General features: G+C 46.6%; 1 protein-coding gene across 5 annotated transcripts in view; it reads right to left on the reverse strand.

The window, feature by feature from the left end:
* GCNT2 (glucosaminyl (N-acetyl) transferase 2 (I blood group)) overlaps nucleotides 1–17,970 on the reverse strand; it is an 88,761-nt gene that overhangs the window by 41,258 nt on the left and 29,533 nt on the right. For 2 of the 5 annotated variants that reach the window (XM_043908564.1, XM_043908561.1), the window contains exon 1: nucleotides 14,056–15,493. The exons of 2 other annotated variants lie outside the window; for them this stretch is intronic. In XM_043908564.1, the coding sequence (XP_043764499.1) occupies nucleotides 14,056–14,974 (919 nt within the window). In that variant the 5' untranslated portion in view covers nucleotides 14,975–15,493. Of the gene's footprint in view, nucleotides 1–11,209; nucleotides 12,182–14,055; nucleotides 15,494–17,970 lie in introns of those variants that run through there. One more of the 5 variants, XM_043908567.1, reaches the window with a different exon arrangement.

The following is a 17,970-nucleotide window of genomic DNA, read 5'->3' on the forward strand; positions in this document are numbered from 1 at the left end:
GCAGGGGACGTGGGTTTGATTCCTGGTTGGGGAACTAAGATCCCACATGCTCAGAGCAACTAAGCCCCAGCACCACAGCTACTACGGCTACAGGGCCTGTGGACAGCACCAGGAGAGTCCATGTGCCAGAAAGATCTGCTGGATGCAGCCAAGATCTCTCGGGCCACAGCGAAGACCTGATGCAGCCAGATAAATAAATAAATACATGTTTAAATAAAATTATCAAATCAGTTAGTGAAAAGGCTTGAAAACTGTGCAGGCCAACCTAGCAGTCTGGGGTTGAAATCAAGCAGAGTACTAACATTTAGTGAAATATAAATACATTCACATATTCTTGTACATATATTTTGCATAGTCTATTTAAAAAGGCAGTTCTGAAATATGCTTATTCAAATTAGTTTGTTTTTCCTTTTTTAGTTTAACCATTTTGCACACAAAAGAGCAGGTTCTAAATTACCCAGGAAACTCACAATTCTGCCAAAACTTGTCTATCACAGGCTTCTATAGCAGAAGTCACTGCTTTTTCTGTGAAGGGCCAGGTAGTAAGCATTTTAGGCTTGTGAGCTGTTTGGCTTCTGAGGCAACCAGTCAACCCTAGACTGTGTTCTGAAAGTAGCCACAACAGTGTGTGTCTGTGTCCTGCCAAAACTTTATCCATGGACACTGATATCTCCATTTCATACTATTTTCAAGTCATAAAATAGGTTTTGTTTTTTTTTTTTTTTTTTTTATAAAATAGGTTTTTAAAATTTATTTTACTACCCTTTAAAAATGTAAAATCATCCTTAGCTTGTGGTCAGTAAAAGAATAGGTCAGATTTAGCCCATAGGTTGTATGTTCTTGGCTGATTTCTTTCCTAGATCATAATCAAGTTCCTCCAGGCCTGTATTTTATAACATCAGAGTCTTCATAATTACTTTCCAGATGAAGAAATGTGAAATGAGGAGAAAGGGTAATGTTGGTCTTCCTTGTACTGGCCTGAATGCCCAACACAGCCCATCAGGGTTAAAGTACACGGGGTTCCGTGCCTGTTTCCTTTCTTCTATAATACGGAGATACTAGGACACTGACCTCACAGCGTTCCAAAGAGATCTTAATAGGTTAGTACACAAAAAGAGCTTAGAGTGATACCTTGCACAGAAGGTGTATTCAACAAATCTTATAGCATCTCTCTCTGTTGCCAAACATGGTTCACACAGAGCCTGAAGTACCCATCGACCTTCCGGGTACCTCTCGTGAGGCAGAGCTGCAGGGCTTGACGAGCCATTCTTCATCTTTGCTTAGTCGCTCAGTCATGTCCAACTCTTTACAACTCCATGAACTATAGCCTGCCAGGCTCCTCAGCCCATGGGGATTCTCCAGGCAAGAATGCTGGAGTGGGTTGCCATTTCCTCTTCCAGGGTTTCTTCCCCACCCAGGCATCGAACCCGTGTCTCCAGCATTGGCAGGCGGATCCTTTACCACTCGCACCACCTGGGAAGCCCTAAAAGACCCCAAAGGACAGGTGGGCGCCATCAAAGCCGTGGTTATCGCAGGCAGAGCCAGCCTCTGCAGCCCTCTCCTGCATCCCACAGTGAGGGAACTGCTCTTTATTCCCAACTGCAGCCTCTCTCTCTCTAATTTATTTGGCTGCACTGGGTGTTAGTTATGGCATGAAAAATCTAGTTCCCCAACCAGGGATTGAACCCAGGCCCCTTGCGTTGGAAGCTCACTATCTTAGCCCCTGGAACACCAGGGAAGTCCCCCAGTAGCAGCCTCTCGAAGTGTAGTTGCCGCCTATGCTTAGAGACCCAGTGGGCTGGTGCACCCTGTAAAAGGTTGTGATAGAGCATGCTGGCGAAGACCAAGGCTTTGGAGCAGGGTTTAAATCTGGTTCGGCTGTTTACTATGTGGCCCTCAGAAAGTTTCTTGGGATCACTGTATCTTAGTTGCTGAATATTCAAAAAGGAGTCATAGGAAGTCTCTGAAAGTCAATCTGGCTTGGAAGGCTCCTGTATTTTTCTATACTATTCCACATAACATCACTCCAGCTTACCCTTATTCTTCTAAGATCACATTACTTTTTTTCTACTTCCCTGGCAGCCTCTTTGGGGCAGCCAATTTCTTCCCCTCTTATGGTTAGTTGCCTAGATTTAATTCCAGTTTTCCAAGCCAAAGCAAAAACCAAACTCACACATATTTGATCTTTGGCTCAATTCCGCTAAATCTCAAGGGACAGAATCAGTGACTATTTGTCTTTCTGTGCAACTTTTCTCTGTTTCCAAGTGTCTGCCCTGAGAAAAAAAAAGACGGCAAATTCATGAGAAGACTTTGCCTCTGTTCAAATCTGGACATACTTCTGGTACCCTTCTCATCCACCAAACTCCTCCACCCCCATATTTTTGAATGTTGAAGTGGCACGGAGATATTTCTACTAAGAGATAATATCTTATCATTCAGCTGCTACCAACAATCTGTATCTTGAAGACACTCTTTCTCTTCTAAACGTATTCGAATAAATGAAAGCAAAACCGTCTTAAAATAGAGGTAGCCAGTGGCTTCCTCCAACTTCTAGTTTTAATAGCCTTATTAAATTCTTGCCTAGCTTTCAGTTTCAAACTAGCTTCAAACTAGCCTCTTTCCCACAGAACCTGTCTTGAGTTTAGACTGCTTGTCGGGGCAGAGTGGCTTGGCTGAATCTCCACAAGCAGATGTCTCTTCTGCTTTCCTAGAAATGAAAGCTGGATAAAATTTGCCTCCAGGATATGTCCTGTGTCTGTATTCGATAGAAGAAAATCCTCACCCCTGGTTTTCCCACTGGTTAAAGTGTTTTCTTTTTTTAAATATAATTTTATCTATTTATTTATTTTTGGCTGTGCTGGGTCTTCATCGCTGCTCGGGCTTTCTCTAGTTGCGGCGCGCGGGGTCTGATCTCTAGTTGCGGCTTCTCACTGCGGTGGCTTCTCTGGCTGCAGAGCACCGGCTCTAGGATGTGCGGGCTTCAGTCCTTGGGGCTCCGGGCTCTAGAGCATAGGCTCAGTAGCTGGGGTACACGAGGCTTAGTTGATCCGCAGCATGTGGGATCTTCCCTGATCAGGGATCAAACCCGTGTCTCCTGCATTGGCAGGTGGAGTCCACTACTGAGACACCAAGGAAGCCCTAAAATGGTTTTCCACTCAAAATTTTCTATTTACCAATCATTCCTTTTAAAGGATATCCTTGAACTCATTTTTTTCTCCTCAAAAACAAAGGAAAATTGTTATAAGGAGGGTAGGCTCAGCCCTGGTCTCCTTTGGTTAGCGCTCTCAGGCTGATGGTATAGTTTGGGTTACTACCCTCCAGTGTGTCTGAAATGTGTTGTAACCTATGTAACGGAGTAGTCTTGGTTATCTCTCTTCCCCCCGCCTCCCACCCAGTAAATGATCAGTGGAACATAAATATCTAGGGCACTAATTCTCAGCCCCAAGATGCCTTGGGCATCAGAAAGATGAGAGGGAATGTGTAAGGGCAGTACTTAGGGTAACCAACTGTCCAGTTTGCCCAGGACTAAGGAATTTCCCAGGACAAGGGATTTTTTTTTTTTTTTTTAGTGCTAAAAGTGAGAAAGTCCTGGGCAAACCAAAATGTTTTTGTTATCCTAGATATCATTGGTCCTCAGCCCTCACTGCTGAAAGATATACCAACCAGGAGATGTTCAACAACTGATCAGTATGGAGGGAGATCCAACCAGTCCATCCTAAAGGAGATCAGTCCTGAATAGTCATTGGAAGGGCTGATGCTGAAGCTGAAGCTCCAATACTTTGGCCACCTGATGCGAAGAACTGACTCATTGGAAAAGACCCTGATGCTGAGAAAGACTGAAGGCAGGAGGAGAAGGGGACGACAGAGGATGAGATGGTTGGATGGCATCACCGACTCGATGGACATGAGTTTGAGTAAGTTTCGGGAGGTGGTGATGGACAGGGAAGCCTGGTGTGCTGCAGTCCATGGGGTCACAGAGTTGGACGTGACTGAGCAACTGAAAACTGAACTGATGGAGGGAGAGGAAATGTTGAAATCACTGGTCTGGGTGAGAGGCCCACGCAGACCATCAAAAGTTAGCAAAGGATAGTGCAGAGAAACTCTGTGACCTCCCACACATATCCTCAGGCCACCGTGGCTTGAGCACAGAGTGATGCATAATAAGAGTGAGCCTGAAAGAATACACTTAGGAACTTAGGACTTCCCTGGAGGGACAGTGGCTAAGAATCTGCCTGCCAATGCAGGGTCTCAGAAGATTCCACATGCCTAAGAGCAACTAAGCCCATGTGCCACAACCTTTTGAGCCTGTCCCCAGGTGGCGCTAGTGGTAAAGAATCTGCCTGCCAAGGCAACAGACACAGGAGACTCAGGTTCGATTCCTGGGTTGGGAAGATCCCCTGGAGGAGGAAATGGTGGCCTACTCCAATATTCTTGCTTGGGAAATCCCATGGACAGAGGAGTCTGGCAGGCTACAGTCCATAGGGTCACAAAGACTCGGACACAACTGAAGTGACATTTGGAAAAAACCTTCTACCCATGGCTGTGTCTAAAGCATGTCAAGAAAGAATGTCACATACTGTTCAGGTCAGAGGATGAAAGACAGGCATTGAGAAATCAATTAAGAACTGGTTAGTTAGGCCAAGAAAATTTAATTTCCTTTTTCTCTATGAGGAGCTGTCAGTGTTAATATGGGCTGCAGCATGTAATTTTTGAATTGGGGTCATCACAATGCATTGTATTTATGTGATCTACATGAAAAGAATCTGTAATGGAAGTAATCCCTACCTCCAAAAAATGCAAGGCCTTGGGTCTGCATTAAACGGTATGATCCATGTTCCTCTCAAAAAAAAAAAAAAAAAAAGGCTCAGAATGTTTGCTTTCATTGCCTTAAGTTCAATCAGCATTCTTTCATATCATTCTTGACCTAAACAGATTAAAGTCAATCAATAATGATGTAGTGATGAAAATAAATGTAATGCATATGAAAGCAAAGGAGAAATGGTTGGTTAGAAAAATAATATAACTGCTGGTGTGTAGGTTTGGTTTTTGTTTTTAACCACTCCATGCCACACATGAAATTCCCTATAACTGCTGCTTTGGATATTGCTTTCTAAGACTGCAGATTTGTTCACTCCAAGATCCAGGGGGAAAAAAATCACTAAAAATCTTAGAAGGGTTATTTTCTTCGTTAGATGATGGGTTACTGCCGTCACTGTTGCCCAAAGCAACAGCCCTGTACAAACCCAGATCTGGTCTTTAGAGTAGGGTCTTCTGCTATTAGGCTGCTCTTTGCATTTCTTTGGTGCAGAGGTAGGTGCCCACTGGTTAAGTTCACAGATAGTGGACCATGGATTGGGGCACAGTCTGGCTTGAAATGGTGCTGCCCCCAGGATGAACTTGGCATTGAGCAGCCTTCCCAAGATGAACCAGATGCTTTGGAAAAACAGAGAGAGGGAGAACAGTCCTGTTGCTGTTGACCAGGGGAGGAAGGACTTCAGGAAAATTCCCAGAAAACCTGAATATGCTAGAAGATGCAGTCTGAAGCTGACCCATTAAGACTTGGCAAAGGGATCTAGACGTGTGTGTGTGTGTGTGTCTGTGTGTGTGGTGACAGAGAGGGTGGTTGATTTGAAGCTGAGTTGGCGGCAGTGCTGATGGGCATATAAAACATTATTTCCATTTGATTCAGTTCAGTAAATATTTATTCTTATTCCACTGGATGCTCCCTATGTTGAGCTGCCAAAAATATAAAAGACCCCAAAGAGATAATAGTTGTCAGGGCAATATGATATCCACATTCACAATTATAGCGCAAAGAAGATCACAGAATGACATAAAGGAGTTACAACAAAGCTTGACAAAATTGAGATTAAAATCCAGAGAACACGTCCCACATGACAAGGCCTTGAGTGTAGACATATTCAGGTCATGATTTAAACATCCTACATTGAGACGATTGGATTGAACAATTCAGTAAGCTGTTGTTGAAAGTCCCTGAGGCTTTTGGCATTGAGAAGTTATTCTTCAAAGAAAAATATGTCAAGAGTGTTAGAATGATTTGAAGAGGGAGACTTGTGGGCCAGAGACACCACATGGACAGGTCTAACGATCAACTTGACAGGTCGGCACCACGGGCCGGAGTTAGAGCAGTAACGATGGAACCACAATGGTGATGCTTCCTGGACACACGCAGAATGTATGGAATGTGCTGATCAGGTCTGAGGCGCTGGGAGAGGAGATGTCAGCTGACTTGGAGGATGGCGGTGCCTGGGGTTCTGGAGAAGGGGACTATGGGAAGTAGGCCAATAAAATGGGGAGGTGTGAGCAAGGGCCAGTGGGAGCCTCGGGAATAGATACCCAAAGGCTTGGGAGGAATGCAGAGAGGGCCTGGGGAACACAATGGAGACTTATGATTCATCAGGACAGAATGGGGTTGAGCTTGGAGGCCAATGAGGTCACCAAGGGAGACGGAATAGCAAGAGCCAAAAAGCAAACGTGGCAAAGACTCCCGGGGGATGTTTCCTGAGACCTAGACTCTCCCCAGTTCTACATCTCACTGAGACCCGTGGCTCTAAACTACTATCCAGGTCGCAGTTCAGCAGTCAGTGACCAAGAATATGAAAAGAGCAGAAGCCACTTAAATACATTTCCAAAGAGGGATTATAAAAGCAATGCCTTTTAACACACATGGCAACTTTTTCCTAAGGTGGAAGCCATCGCTCAAAGTTCTGGGTGACAAAGTATTGTCCAAAGACTGCTGGCTTCAGACAATCATTCCTTCATGGCACTTTTATCTCTGTCTGCCTTTTCGGAGTAAGAACAACTTTTCAAAAAGAGCGATTCTATACGATGCATTGAGGATCGGAGGCAGAACCCTAAATTAGGAGTTAGATGATCTAAATTTGGGCCCTGACCTTGCCAATTCCTAGCCAATAAATAAACTCAACAAACATTTAGAGAAGGTACTCATACCGCAGATAGGCTGGGTTTCAAAGTCAACAGGTAAGGGGAAGACAGCGTGCAGTCAGAATTCCTCTGGAGGAAGGCCCTGGGAAGGAGCCCCGTTAAGACGAAACAGTCTGTCCATAATTCCAACACGGCACATTCTCCCTTGAATCTGGGTCCAGAGAGTGAGCTCTTATGAGTACCGGATGGAGAGCTTGGCTTTAGCTGAGGAGCCGAGTCATGAGATCACGCTGTCTCTTTAAGGCTGGTGAGCCCTGAAAACCAAGACCTCCTCACGGGAATAAGCAGAATGCACCTGTGGACCCCAGACTCATTGTGTGGAATGGTGGGCAAGGGAGGGAAGACCATTTAAACTTACATACAATGTGTGTGTGCACGTACATGTGTGTGAGACACAGAGAGAGAGAGAATCTAGTTGAGTTTGCACAAGTTAAATGTCTCCGAGGAGCTAGGACTCCATTGCTCATTCACCAGACGTTGTGCAGGGAATAAGGAAAAAGAAATTAGCAGGTGCCGGTGCTACCCTTGTAGGTCAGTCTCCCAGGGCCTCTCGGAACAAGGACACAGCACCGCAAGACTGACAGGAGTACGTGGGATACGGCGGAGATGGAGTCCATCGGAGTGAGCATCAGGAAAGGCTCTTTAGAGAATGTGACTCTGAGCTGAATCTTTGAAGAAAAGCACATGCCAATCAGAGGAGGGAGAGGGAAGCAGAGCCTTCTAGAGCCTCCGGGCGGGGGGACCAGCAAGACTCCAGGCAGGGAGGCTGAGCCCTTTGAAGGTCAAGGGGGCCACATGGCAATGAGCCCCCTTCCAGCAGAGGGGCCAGGATGTCACGCTTAGGTAACAGGGATCCACGGCTAGCGTCTAAGGAGAGAGATGCGGTCACAGGACCACAGTGCTTTTATCAAGGTCATTCCGTCACTGGAGGATGGATTAAAGCAGGCTGAGAACGGCATCAGGGGAAGTTGTTAGGAAAGGAAGTTAGACTATCGTCGGAGAGAGATGAGCAGAGAGGGGGTGATGGCACAGGAATCGGAAAGGAGGCCGACAGCCAGACCCCACTCACGGACCATTCACCGGGTCCCTGGCAGGAGCCAAGCCCCTGCCTCTGCTGCTAATAATCCTATGAATGGGCGCTGCCGGGTCAAGTTCCCCCCGTAACCCCCATACTAGGGCCTCACCCACATCACGCTGAGTCCAGCTCTCACCCTCGATCCCTTGGGCCCCCACGCTGGCTGCTTTTCTGGCTCCTAGACACACGGAACCCTTGCTCACCTCGGGGTCTTGGCAACCCCTCATCCCCCTGCTGGGAACCCCCTACTCCTTCCCACGGCTCTCCTCACTTTGCAGCTGCAGTTCATGTCTGCTTTCACCAAGAGGTTGGTCCCTTCCTGGGTTTCCTTCATCGCACTTAGAGTCTAATTATCTTATCAGTCTGCTTTTTATTGTCTGTCTCCTAGGATATTCCATGAAAGGAGGGGCCTGATCTGTTACTCACTATTATATACTTGAAAGTGAAGGCGATAGTCGTTCAGTCGTGTCCGACTCTTTTGTGACCCCGTGGCCTGTAGCCCGCCAGGTTCCTCTGTCCATGGGATTCTCCAGGCAAGAACACTGGAGTGAGTAGTCATTCCCTTCTTCTGGGGATCTTCCTGACCCAGGGATAGAACCCAGGTTTTCTGCATTGCAGAGAGATTCTTTACCATCTGAGCCACCAGGGAAGCCCAGAATATGCTTATTCACTATTCTATCTCAGACTCAGCACAGTGTCCAAGTGCTCAGTAGGGTGGGGGGAGGGATAATTATGAGTTTGGAATGAACACAGACACAGTGCCCTCCAGTCTTCGCTCAATCTTGTCCACCAGGCTCCTCTGTCCATGGAATTCTCCAGGCAAGAATACTGGAGCGGGTTGTTGCCATTCCCTTCTCCAGGGATCTTCCCAACCCAGGGATTGAACCTGGGCCTCCTGCGTTGCAGGCAAATTCCTTACCATCTGAGCCACCCAGGAAGCCCAGAGGCACACTACTATATATAAAATAGGTAACTGGGGCTCCGATGGTGGTCCAGTGGCTAAGACTGTGTGCGCCCATGAAGGGTCCCTGGGTTTGATCTCTGGTCAGGAAACTAGATTCTGCGTGCCACAACTAAAGATCCCACGTGTCACCACTAAGGCCTGGGGCAGCCAAATAAACATCTAAAAAGACAGATAATCAACAAGGATCTGCTGTGTAGCACAGGAAACTATACTCGATATTTTGTAATAACTTGTAAGGGAAAATAATCTGAAAATGGGATATGTATGTATGTATGCATAAGTGAATCACTTTGCTATATACCTGAAACTAATACAACATTGTAAACCAACTATATTTCAATAAAATAAATTTATTGAATGAATATCTATATTACAGGTGAAGAACATGATAATAATAACCGTAACAACAATAAAAAAAAATGAACGCTCAAAATATGTGCTGGGCACTGGCCAAACTCATTGAAGCCTCACAGATCTGATGTAAACATCATTATTTCCTCCATTTTACAGATGGGGGAACTGAGGCTCCCACATTTAGGTAACTTGTCCAGTTACATGCCTTGTAAATGGCAGAGCAGTTGGTCGGCTCCTGGGTCCAGCTTTCAACGTCTGTGCTACACGGCTATTCTGATGACTCCCCTGAGCTGCTGCTGGGACTGTCAGGAATAAAAACCTTTCTTTTCTCCCGAGAGGGCCAGCTGTGAGAAGCAAACACTTGGGGCTACTTCTGAGTCTCTCTGACACCATGTGGGGAGGGAGAAACTGAAAACCATCTACTCAGAGATACAGTGACCATCTCAGACCAAACTGGGACTTCCCTGGCTTTAGCATGGAAGGCCCATGCCCAAGATGCTCCCTCAGACATGTGCACATAGGGACAACTGGTCACCTTACAGAGAGGACTCTGGTGTATTAGAATCTGAAATACACTGTTTGGCGCCGTGGTCTAGCTTTACTTGGAGGCCCTCCTTGGACACCTCAGTTCTGTTGACACGATCCGGTAAATCCTGGTGCGTTTGTTTAAGCAACTTCGAGTTGCATTTCTGTCACATGCACCTCAAAGAGTCATAACACACACCCAAAGAAAGTCCACGTATAAATAAAACTCAAAGTTAAAAAAGCAAAATAAATCAAAGTAAGAAACACGCTATTTTTAGTACTGAAAGATGAGGAAATGTGGTCATTTCTGAGGTTGAGGTAATCTATTTGATGAAGGGGCTCAAAAGAAACAAAAGTATACAAAATGGAAAGAGGAAAAGGCAAATGAAAACATTCTTATGGAAGAAAGGCCTCATGGCATGAGAAAGGTCAGAGGAACGATGAGCAAAAATCCAAAAGAACAGGGAGGGGGGGTAAAAAGGAGCTAAAGTCAAAGCATGGAGCAGTTTTGCCTTTTCTTTTTCTTTTTTTCTCAAACTATTCTAAGCCCTTTTTTGGCTGCGGCATGCAGGTTCCTTAGCTGTGGCGTGCAGGATCTTCGTTTCCTGCACCGTAAGGCAGGGTCTTAACCACTGGACCGCTAGGGAAGTCTAGTTTTAGGTTTTCGTTAGATCCACTGTAAAGTGGGACAAGAAGACAAGTGAGCTTCTTGTGGAAGGGACTGTGAAAAAGCTTGACCAGCACTGGCTTCTGCAGACACTCAACAACCACACAAGACTTAAAACATCTCAGTGGTCTCTGGCACTCTGCCCTGGGGCAGACAAGCCAAAGAAAATGCTATGGGAATAACCAGAAAAACTAGAGAAAACAGGCTTTTCTTCAGGTGACAGATAGCAGTGATAACAAAGACTGGAGAAGTTCGGAAACATCAGCAGGAACCAGAATTCATACTGGGGGCACAGGATAGAGCCTCAGGCTCACCCTAAACCCCACGCTCTATAGCAGGAGTCAGAGAAATTCGTGCTCCTGAAGGGTTTCCTTTGAGAATGTGGCCAGAAGGTAGAAATCGAGATAATCCATCTGTACACAGCCACACAGGATGGAATGAGAGCCGTTCTTCCTGGCCTCCCCCAAAGAAGGACTCTCTCTGGCCTGGCCAGCACCATTTCTCATTCTAACAGAGTTAGAGAAAACCTAAGTGTTGGAAACCAAGAGAGAATTCATTGTCTCAATAGAAAGACAACATAGAAAAAAAAAAGCAGTGTGAGGATATGCGATTCCGTCCTACCTCAATGAATATACTTTCACGGAGTCACTCATTTTAAACTGTTCTTCTTTAGTTTTCTGATATCATTCACAAACAGGATCCTAGTATGTTCATGGTCTCAGTCCTTTCGTGGGTGTTTCAGGGAGCACGATATGTCTGTGCAGGGTCTTTCTAACACAAACACTTTAGGATATTTAGCGGGACTTCCCTGGTGGTCCAGTGGCTAAGACGCCTCTGCACGTTCAATGCAGGGGGCCCAGGTTCGATCTCTGGTCAGGGAACTAGATCCAACCTGCCACCACTAAGAGTTTGCAAGCCACAACTAAAGATCCCTCTAAGACCTGGCACAGCCAAGGAGGTAAATAAATAACTACGTAAAAAAAGATCTTTTAGGATGTGTGAGACAGAGAGAGAAGGAAACTTTGAGGGAGGCAAGGAAAAGCACTATCTGAACTTGGAGAAAGATGTTTATGTTGTGTTTATCAAAGGACTTTTCCCCTTAAAACATGACACAGAGAAGGAAAGAGCTGATATGGTCAAAGGGTGCCTGTTAATAAAGAACCAGGTTCACGCACCCGATCCTAAGTCACAGAGAACGCTCAAGTGGAAAACCGCCGGAGAGACTGGAGCACTGGCGTCGCCTTTGAAGAAGGGGCGGTCCAGCAGCGGGGCCAGAGCACTTGATGGCTTATTTTCTCTGTCACCTGTGATTCGGGAAGGGCCCACCTTTGGGCAGGATATCCTCCTGCCAGCTCCCTGAACCAGGATGCCACCCGGAATGTAAGAGAAGAAGGTGACAAGCCCCTGGGAAGTGGCATATTCTGAAAGGCATCCCTTGAAGAATCAGATCACTGAGGGTCCTCAGCGCGAAGCCCTCACCTCCAGTTTCCCATAGGGGTGATGACATGCACTTGCCAAGGCCAAGGGGCAACAAGAGTGAGGGAGTCTAGACTCACCAGTATCTTGGCCTTTCTACAAGTTCTCAACAGCTGCGTGCTATGTGTTTATGTGGTTCTGAGTATTGTGCCCTCTGCAAAAAAAAAAAAAAAGGAGGCATATGTAGGAACAAAAAAAACGGGTCTTGCCTATTGGGTCTTTTATTTTGTAGCTGGGGAGATAGGAGGTTCCAAGAGACGACTTATGTGGAAAATCCCCTGGACAGAAGAGCCTGGCAGGCTCCAGTCCACTGAGTCACAAGAGTTAGACACGGCTTAGTGACTAAACCACTACTACCATACACTCACCAAGAGAGGGCAGAAGGCAGGGAGTTACCCCACGAACCTACGGCAAAAGTGGTCTTGTCTCCTGAGCCTATCCAGGTATATCACTCTCAGCCTCCTGCCTTTATTTCACCAGGGCTGGAAAGGAGAAGGGGACTAAGGTGGAAAAAGGGGGCGGGAGGAGGGCGGTGAAAGATCATTTTTTCCTTGATTTTCTTAAGTTGATTTGACATTGCTAAGACTAACCATCCCTCTGCTAAGCAAACACAGACATTTAACACTAACCCCAAACCCATGTTTTTTCCTTTTTTTAAGAAATGACAATTCTGGCTTTTGTGAAGTGACAACTGCCTTCATCTCAATATGATATCTCTGGAACCACGTGGCTCATATCAAACCATTATAAATCTCAACAGGCTAGTGAAAACACAAAGGGAATAAACATTTAAACATGAAAACCAGCCTCTAAGGACCTAATGTTCCCCACCCAAGATGGAAACAACACGTAAAAGGTGAAAAGGCGGAGGCCCTAGGCAGAGGGCGGTCAGGACAGAGAGTGTGCGTTGATGGGAGCAAGCCCTGTTCCCCAGCCAGTCACCCTGGGACTCAGAGACCAAACACGGCATTTTCCAGAGAATGCTGGCGTGTTTATCGCCCAGCAGGCCCTGCCCTGCAGTCTAAGAGCACCTACCAGTGTTTCCAACTTGGCAGCCCCCCAAAAACCAGAACAATGATTGTTTTTCTCTAGCTATAATAATGCTGTCGAGTTCATCAGAGATCCATTTTGTATTTTTCAGTGAGTCCAAAGCATGCTGTTTCCTTCAGAAGAAATCCAATCACGTTTTATATAGTTTTAAAAATCATTGATCTGGTCCATTAGCACAGGTAGAACTGTTTAGATGAGAAAGGAAAGAGCGTCTCCTGGAATCTCATTATTTATCTGAAGTTAAAAATAAATATATTTTTAAAATGTGATGCCTATGATGTGGTACGTGCATGAGTCCAAATATTTCTCTGCCTACTGGGTCTTAGGGAGACAGCTGTGGTGCCACAGTAAAGCCTCATGCTTTGCCTCATTCATTCATTCATTTTTTTATTGAGCATTTTACTATGTGTTCTTTGCAAGGAGGATACAGCAGGTAAAATAGAAAATGACCCGCCTCACAGAGCTAATGCAGACAAGGCCAAAAACAAATCCATGCAAATAAGTAGATTTAATAATTCCAGAAGATGATGAAAATCTCTGAAGGAAAAGAGTGGGATGGTCAGTTCAGCTTCTCAGAGTTGATGACATCTGGCTGATGAGGGGGAAACTAGGAATGGGCAGGGGAGTGGCCAAGCCAATGGCCCTGGGGTTACAGCAATTCTGACAAATCTGGGGGAAAGAAAGAACACCAGAGGGGATGGGGCGCAATTCATCCTGACTGCGGCAAAGATTTAATAAGATGATAAATGCAAGAGAACACAACGAACTGCAGATCAATACCACTAAGAGGTATTGGTTTGGCTTGGTTAGACTTCTGAATTGTCACCTAAAGAACATCATTCTTTCAGGGTTTAGAAAGAATTCAGGTGAAAACTACATACTTCAGCTTTTATCTCCTAATCGAAAAGGAGCAGGCGCTCGAAAAGCCCTTTCAAGCACAGAATGTTGCCTTCACATGAAATAGGGAATCCTACATACCTGGAATCCTATTGAGCGTCACCCAGTAATGTTCATCCGGACTGAAGGTGTCTTTGGACCACTGGAGCAAGTCAAGGGCCCGTGGGTCGTGGAGGACAAAGTTGGTAAACTCTCTGGACAGAGCCACATAGGCAGAGCCAAAGTAGATGGTGAGATTGTGGGGAGGAGGCGGCTTCAAGGCTGTGGTCCTTACCACATAGGAAAGCTCTTTGCCTAGGTGCTCCCGGTGAACATACTTAGTCCGCCCAATTGCATGAGCTGGGGGCAGCACCCCAGGGGTGATGTTTTTCCCTTTAAATCCCTTCAGATACTGAACGATCTCCCTGTTGGTTTTCAGGGGGAAATCTTGCCCACAGGTGTTGAGGGCGTATTTCCACGGAACCTCCGAGGCTGCAAGATCTTTGATGCAGTTCAGGTCAGCCTGGAGCCTGGAAATCCCACCATAGACCACGGGCTCCATCTTGGAAGCCAGAAAAGCATTTGGGAAGCAGCTCAGTAACTGCTCCACTGAGTCTTTAAACTCAACTGTCGCTTTCTCATCCACATGTACACAGTAGACGTTCTGAGGCATGTAAACAGCCCTGAAGAGCCTTGCAAAGGTGTCGAAGTTGTGATGGATGACCATGATATATGCCAAAGGAAACTCGGCTTCTTCCTTGGATAAGGGCTCCGTGATGTAGTGGCTTTGGGTCACGGATGCCTTGCAGGAAGACTTCTCATACATCATCAGTTTGTTTCTCCAGAGTAATGCTGTTTTGTCTTTGATAAGGGATGTGCAAACTTGAGTCAGCATCCAAGTGTCTGAGTTATTTAGCTTCTGGAAGCCTTGCTCTCCCCCAAAGTTGAACACGCAAAACACGATGAAAACGATGACACAAGAGACAGAAACGATGAAGAGGGAACGCATCGGCGAAGGCATGCCTCCAAGAGGAGTTCAGAGTTCAAAGACCGTCAAAATCGGCTAAGTCCTCTCCCAAACTTACTTTTTCCCTCTGGGTTCTTAGCTTGGTGCATACTCCGGGCATTCCTGCCCTGAAGGGGAGGCTGGTGAATTTCCCGGGTTTCCACGCGGGAGTCCAGCCGCTGGCGCTCTCCCCAGGCTGATAGTAGCGACCGATCCCGCCCCGGCCTCCGCCTCCCAAGCCGCCTTTGTCTACACCCCGCAGCAGGTTGCCTTAAGCCCAGCCTCTTCCCCTCCCAGCGGCTTCCCAGCTCGCCGCAGCTGCCGGTTTCACTACAACTCCGGTCATTCCTTTCCACCCGCCGCCTGCAGCTTTAGTTTCTCAAAACTATTTTTTCTCCCATTTCGCAAGGCTTTTCTCTCTCCGACCCCCTCCCCCTTGCCGTGGTCACTCGGGGAATGAGTACAGTAAGAGTAGAAAGTCGAAATGATGCGCTTCGCGTGCCATTTCCTGCTAGTCACCCCACAGGCTGCGACACTCACCCCCGCTTGTTTCCCGTGACCGGGAGGGTCCCTCGACCCTCCCAGCACAATCTTGGGTGTACCCGGTAGCCTCCATCCTCAAATATGCCGCGTCAGGGTAGGGTGGGTGGGAATGCAGCGACAAGGTCCCAAAGAAAGCCTCATCCAACTGGCTCGACGGTACCGCGGGGGCCCCGCCCTTCTCTTTTCCAAATCGGGAGCTGAAAGGAGTTCCTGTCCTAGGGGATCTCAAAGTGTAGGGTTCCGTGTCCTGTGACTCAGATCAGGGCGCAGCCCCTCTCCTCCCCCAGTGCTGCTTGTCCTAGGGCTGAGACAGCGCAGGACCCCCTGGGGTCCTCCCCGGGACAAGGCCTCTCCCTGTCCCCTATTTCTTGTTTGTAGGAAATAAGTTTTCATCGGGATTCCCGGGTGGCTCAGACGGTAAAGCGTCTTCCTACAATGCGGGAGGCCCGGGTTCGATCCCTGGGTTGGGAAGATCCGCTGGAGAAGGAAATGGCAACCCACTCCAGTATTCTTGCCTGGGAAATCCTATGGACTGAGGAGCCTGGTAGGCTACAGTCCATGGGGTCGCAAAGAGTCGAACAGGACTGAGCGACTTCACTTTCACTTTCAGCCTCCTTGACTTTCCCTGCCCTCCAAAGGGCAGATTCAAACAGTTGCTAATCGCGGGGGGAGGGGGGGAGCGTGCAGACAAAAGGGGAGAAGAGCCAAGAAACTGAAGTACATCCTTGGGGCGGGTCCTGGTTCCACCGCAGGGCATACAGGGAACAGTGTCCTTATTTTATCTGCAGAATCTAGGGCCCCTCCCAGGTAGAGGATGAGCAAAGAGCCCTGCTATCTCAGTTCAGTTCAGTCGCTCTTTGTGACCCCATGGACTGCAGCACGCCAGGCCTCCCTGTCCATCACCACCTCCCAGAGCTTGCTCAAACTCATTTCCATTGAGTCGGTGATGCCATTCAGCCATCTCATCCTCTGTCATCCCCTTCTCCTCCCACCTTCAATCTTTCCCAGCATCAGGGTCTTTTCCAATGAGTCAGTTCTGCCTTTGCATCAGATGGCCAAAGGACTGGAGCTTCAGCTTCAGCGTCAGTCCTTCCAATGAATATCCAGGACTGATCTCCTTTAGGATGGACCGGTTGGATCTCCTTGCAGTCCTAGGGACTCTCAAGAGTCTTCTCCAACACCACAGTTCAAAAGCATCAATTCTTCGGCGCTCAGCTTTCCAGTCAGTAAGAACAGTCACATGCCCTGCCGCCCTCATCCCCAAATTTTTCTTAAAAACTATCCCCCAAATCGTTGGGGAGTTCAGGGTTTTAGAGCATATGCCACCCATCCTGTTTGCCTTGTACCTTTACAATGAAAAGTGAAGGTGAAAGTCGCTCAGTCGTGTCTGACACTTTGCAACCCCTCGGACTGTAGCGCACCAGGCTCCTCCATCTGTAGAATTTTCCAGGCAAGAATACTGGTGTGGGTGGCCATTTCTTTTTTCATGCAGATCAACATATGTTCTTTATGATGACTTCCCATGCAACTACTGCCTGCCTTCCCATTTCCCAGCACCTTTGATCTGAAAGTAACCCTCTGAACCTTCATTCTGTAGCAGTAACGCACTATGGCCACCCCACCCGATGAAGAAAAAAATGTTTTTTAATGCCCCTTCCCTGCTCCCTTTTGAAAAGTCTCTACTCTGCTATCAATAAAATTAATAGAGCAATATGCTGATTTTTTTGCTTTCAGCAGAGGCAGGAAAAGCAAGGTTAATCCCCACGACTCAAGGTACTCTGTACTCCAGCTGAATGACTCATCACTTGCTGAGCCGTGGCAGGTTTTCCTTCTACCTTTTATTGCTCACATTTTTCATTCTTCCAGCTCATACATTATTTTTCTCCCTACCTTACTAAATTCTCCTCATCCTCTAAGATCTATCACAAATAAACTCTGCATGGAACCCACCTTTGGATTTTTATGCTAAGTGGAAAAATAGATGGAGCCTTTAGCTGGACAGAACAGACTAATCTAATTTTTAGTGTCTCCATAGTTCAAGATAATGGAAAATTGAATCCCAGGCTGCTTCCCTCCTCCCTCCAAATAATACCTTTAAATATCAGGCCATAATCTATTTTGTTTCAAAACAACAGAGAGTAATTTCAATATCTAGTTTGGCAAAGCCTTTTTGGCTTAAATGAATATTAAAATATTTTAAATATTTGCAGTTTGACAAAGTGTTCAGACACATGACTTAATGAGGCCACAAGAGTCTGTTTACATTATTATTTCCAACTGGCCGGCAAGAAAGGGATTCAGATTTCCACAGGCTTAGAGGGTAGACGTTAATAATATTACTCTATTGAGAAATACAGACATTAGCCAATTAGGAACTTTCAGCATACTTCTTTGGTATTCAATCTGTTACTTAAAGCAGCATTGTCTGAGTTTTGAAAATATAGCTGTCTTTCCTGTCTGCCCTTGGG

Source organism: Cervus elaphus, chromosome 7, assembly GCF_910594005.1.
Source record: "Cervus elaphus chromosome 7, mCerEla1.1, whole genome shotgun sequence".
In the NCBI taxonomy this organism is placed as follows: domain Eukaryota; kingdom Metazoa; phylum Chordata; class Mammalia; order Artiodactyla; family Cervidae; genus Cervus; species Cervus elaphus.